General features: G+C 38.4%; 1 protein-coding gene across 1 annotated transcript; it reads left to right on the plus strand.

Annotated features, from left to right (window-relative positions):
• The first annotated feature begins 592 nt into the window (after window positions 1-592).
• Window positions 593-1,567, plus strand: LOC147001798 (olfactory receptor 11H4-like). Its single transcript, XM_085828959.1, has one exon. It carries the CDS (start codon window positions 593-595, stop codon window positions 1,565-1,567), a length of 975 nt encoding a protein of 324 aa, XP_085685085.1.
• The last annotated feature ends 1,015 nt before the right edge of the window (window positions 1,568-2,582 follow it).

The following is a 2,582-nucleotide window of genomic DNA, read 5'->3' on the forward strand; positions in this document are numbered from 1 at the left end:
TAGTACATTCCATTAACTCAGAATTGTGTTTCACTAAGATCAGTGCAGCTAACAAACTCAAGAGGAAGAACACTCAACAGGAAATTTCTTAGATAGTGAAGGATGAGAAATACATGCAGATGAGAGGGGGCTATAGGTGAAAAACTTTTCAAGCACCAGGACCTATGGGTGTTTATGTCATTAAAGATGAATGATCGGGTGAAGAAGTAAAGGCAGAAGATGACTCTATTCTTCCTGGCTCCAGAATTGGCAATCGACTGATGCATTTCCTGAAAGGTTATAGATTCTATAAGCGCTATAGGATACAGGTTAGTGCTGTGGAATCGTAATGTAGGGCTAATTGGGGCTATTTGTGTCTAGACAGTGTTCTTCACCATAGCTATCTCTGATTATCTAGATTGCCTTTGACTCCTATTTCAGGAGGATCAAGAAGGAGAAAAGAAAGAGGTTATATCATTGGTATAGAAATGCACTCAATTCAAAATAATATTGGATTGGTTCCATCTGCTTTCAGAATACTCTTGTCTTTCCTTGTAGAACTTAAGTTTGACACTTTGTTCATATTGAAAGTAAGGGAATTGGGATTAAACTCATGTCTCTTTTTCCCCGAAGAAATTTAGATACCATGAACAGATCAGCAGCACATGTAACTGAATTTGTACTCTTGGGATTTCCTGGTTCCTGGAAGATACAGATTTTCCTCTTCGTGTTGTTTTTGGTGTTTTATGTCTTGACCTTGTTGGGAAACGGAGCCATCATCTGTGCAGTAAGATGTGACTCCCGTCTACATACCCCCATGTACTTCCTCCTGGGAAATTTTGCCTTTCTTGAAATCTGGTATGTTTCCTCCACTATTCCCAACATACTAGCCAACATTCTGTCTAAGACCAAGGCCATCTCCTTTTCAGGGTGCTTCCTGCAGTTTTATTTCTTCTTTTCACTGGGTACAACCGAATGTCTCTTCCTGGCAGTAATGGCTTATGATAGGTACCTGGCCATTTGCCGCCCATTACATTACCCTACCATCATGACAAGGAGGCTTTGTTGCATTCTGGTATCCTCATGTTGGCTCATTGGATTCCTTGGGTACCCAATCCCTATCTTCTCCATTTCCCAACTTCCCTTCTGTGGTTCTAATATCATTGATCACTTCCTCTGTGACATGGACCCATTGATGGCTTTGTCCTGTGCCCCAGCTCCTATTACTGAATTTATTTTTTATGCCCAAAGTTCCTTTGTCCTCTTTTTCACTATAGCATACATTCTTCGGTCCTATATTTTGTTGCTCAGGGCTGTTTTTCAGGTTCCTTCTGCAGCTGGCCGACGAAAGGCCTTCTCTACCTGTGGTTCCCATTTAGTTGTGGTGTCACTTTTCTATGGGACAGTAATGGTAATGTATGTGAGTCCTACATATGGCATTCCAATTTTGATGCAGAAGATCCTTACACTTGTATACTCTGTAATGACTCCTCTCTTTAATCCTCTGATTTATAGCCTTCGTAACAAGGACATGAAACTTGCTCTGAGAAATGTTCTGTTAGGAATGAGAATTGTCAAAAATATGTAAGTAAAAGCTGTTTCATTCTCACATGTTCTAATAAAGAACAAACTGGAGATGTATCAAGACGTATGAATTCATTCAGTTGTCTTTACTCTTTTTTCTGTCTTTGAGACACTGCCTCATGTGGCCCTGGCTAGCCTCAAACTCATTCTCTAGCCAAGGATGACCTTGCAAAGATCTTTTTTCTCTGCTTTCATATTCCAAGTCCTAGGATTATAGCTGTGTACCACAATGCAGGCTTTGACCTCATTTTCCATATCCAGTGATGTTTTTCAAAGTCTAAATAAAGCGTGATTCCTATGTGAGATGGTCTCCTACTCAGCTACTCATGGTTTTTCGTTATAAACCTCCTCCACCATTGTGACAGAACAATGAAGTCAACTTTGTTTATTGATTTGTTTATATTAGTATTTTCAGTATGAGAACTAAAAGTAACATTCCAGTTCACACATAGTCATTATACTTACTGGAAATAAAAGAGAATTGTTTCAATTTCTAGAACTGGAAAAAGAGACATGATTTAGAATCTAGACAAAAAAGCAGAAAGAAGTGAAGCTTTTGTACAAATTACAGACTTATATTCAGAGAACCTCGACCAGAAACATTTCCATGTCTAATGAGAGGCTCAGTAGGCAAAATGATTTGCTACAAATCTGATGTCTTGACTTCAATCCATAGGGTCCATGCAGTGAATAGGAGAAACCTATTCCTACATGTACTCTTTAAACATGATTAATTGGAAGATAACATTTTGGTCATGGTTTCCCCTCCCTATCTCCTTCCAGATCACCTTTACCTTCCTACTGACTGAACTCTATGCCTTCTTTCTCAGTTTCTTTAGAAAACAAATAAGAAAAAAAAAAAAAAACGACTAAAAAATAGTCAAGGTTTTTCATGTGAGGATTTCTGAAGAAGAGGACTGGAATAAGGAGTCTTCCATGTAGTAAAACAGAAAAGAAATCTTATTAATCCATTTGTATTTCAGAGTTGTTCACCCCTATGGTTTTTAAAGTCATGTTAA

This window comes from Mus caroli, unplaced genomic scaffold (genome assembly GCF_978045245.1).
Source record: "Mus caroli unplaced genomic scaffold, Mus_caroli_1 scaffold_12, whole genome shotgun sequence".
In the NCBI taxonomy this organism is placed as follows: Eukaryota; Metazoa; Chordata; class Mammalia; order Rodentia; family Muridae; genus Mus; species Mus caroli.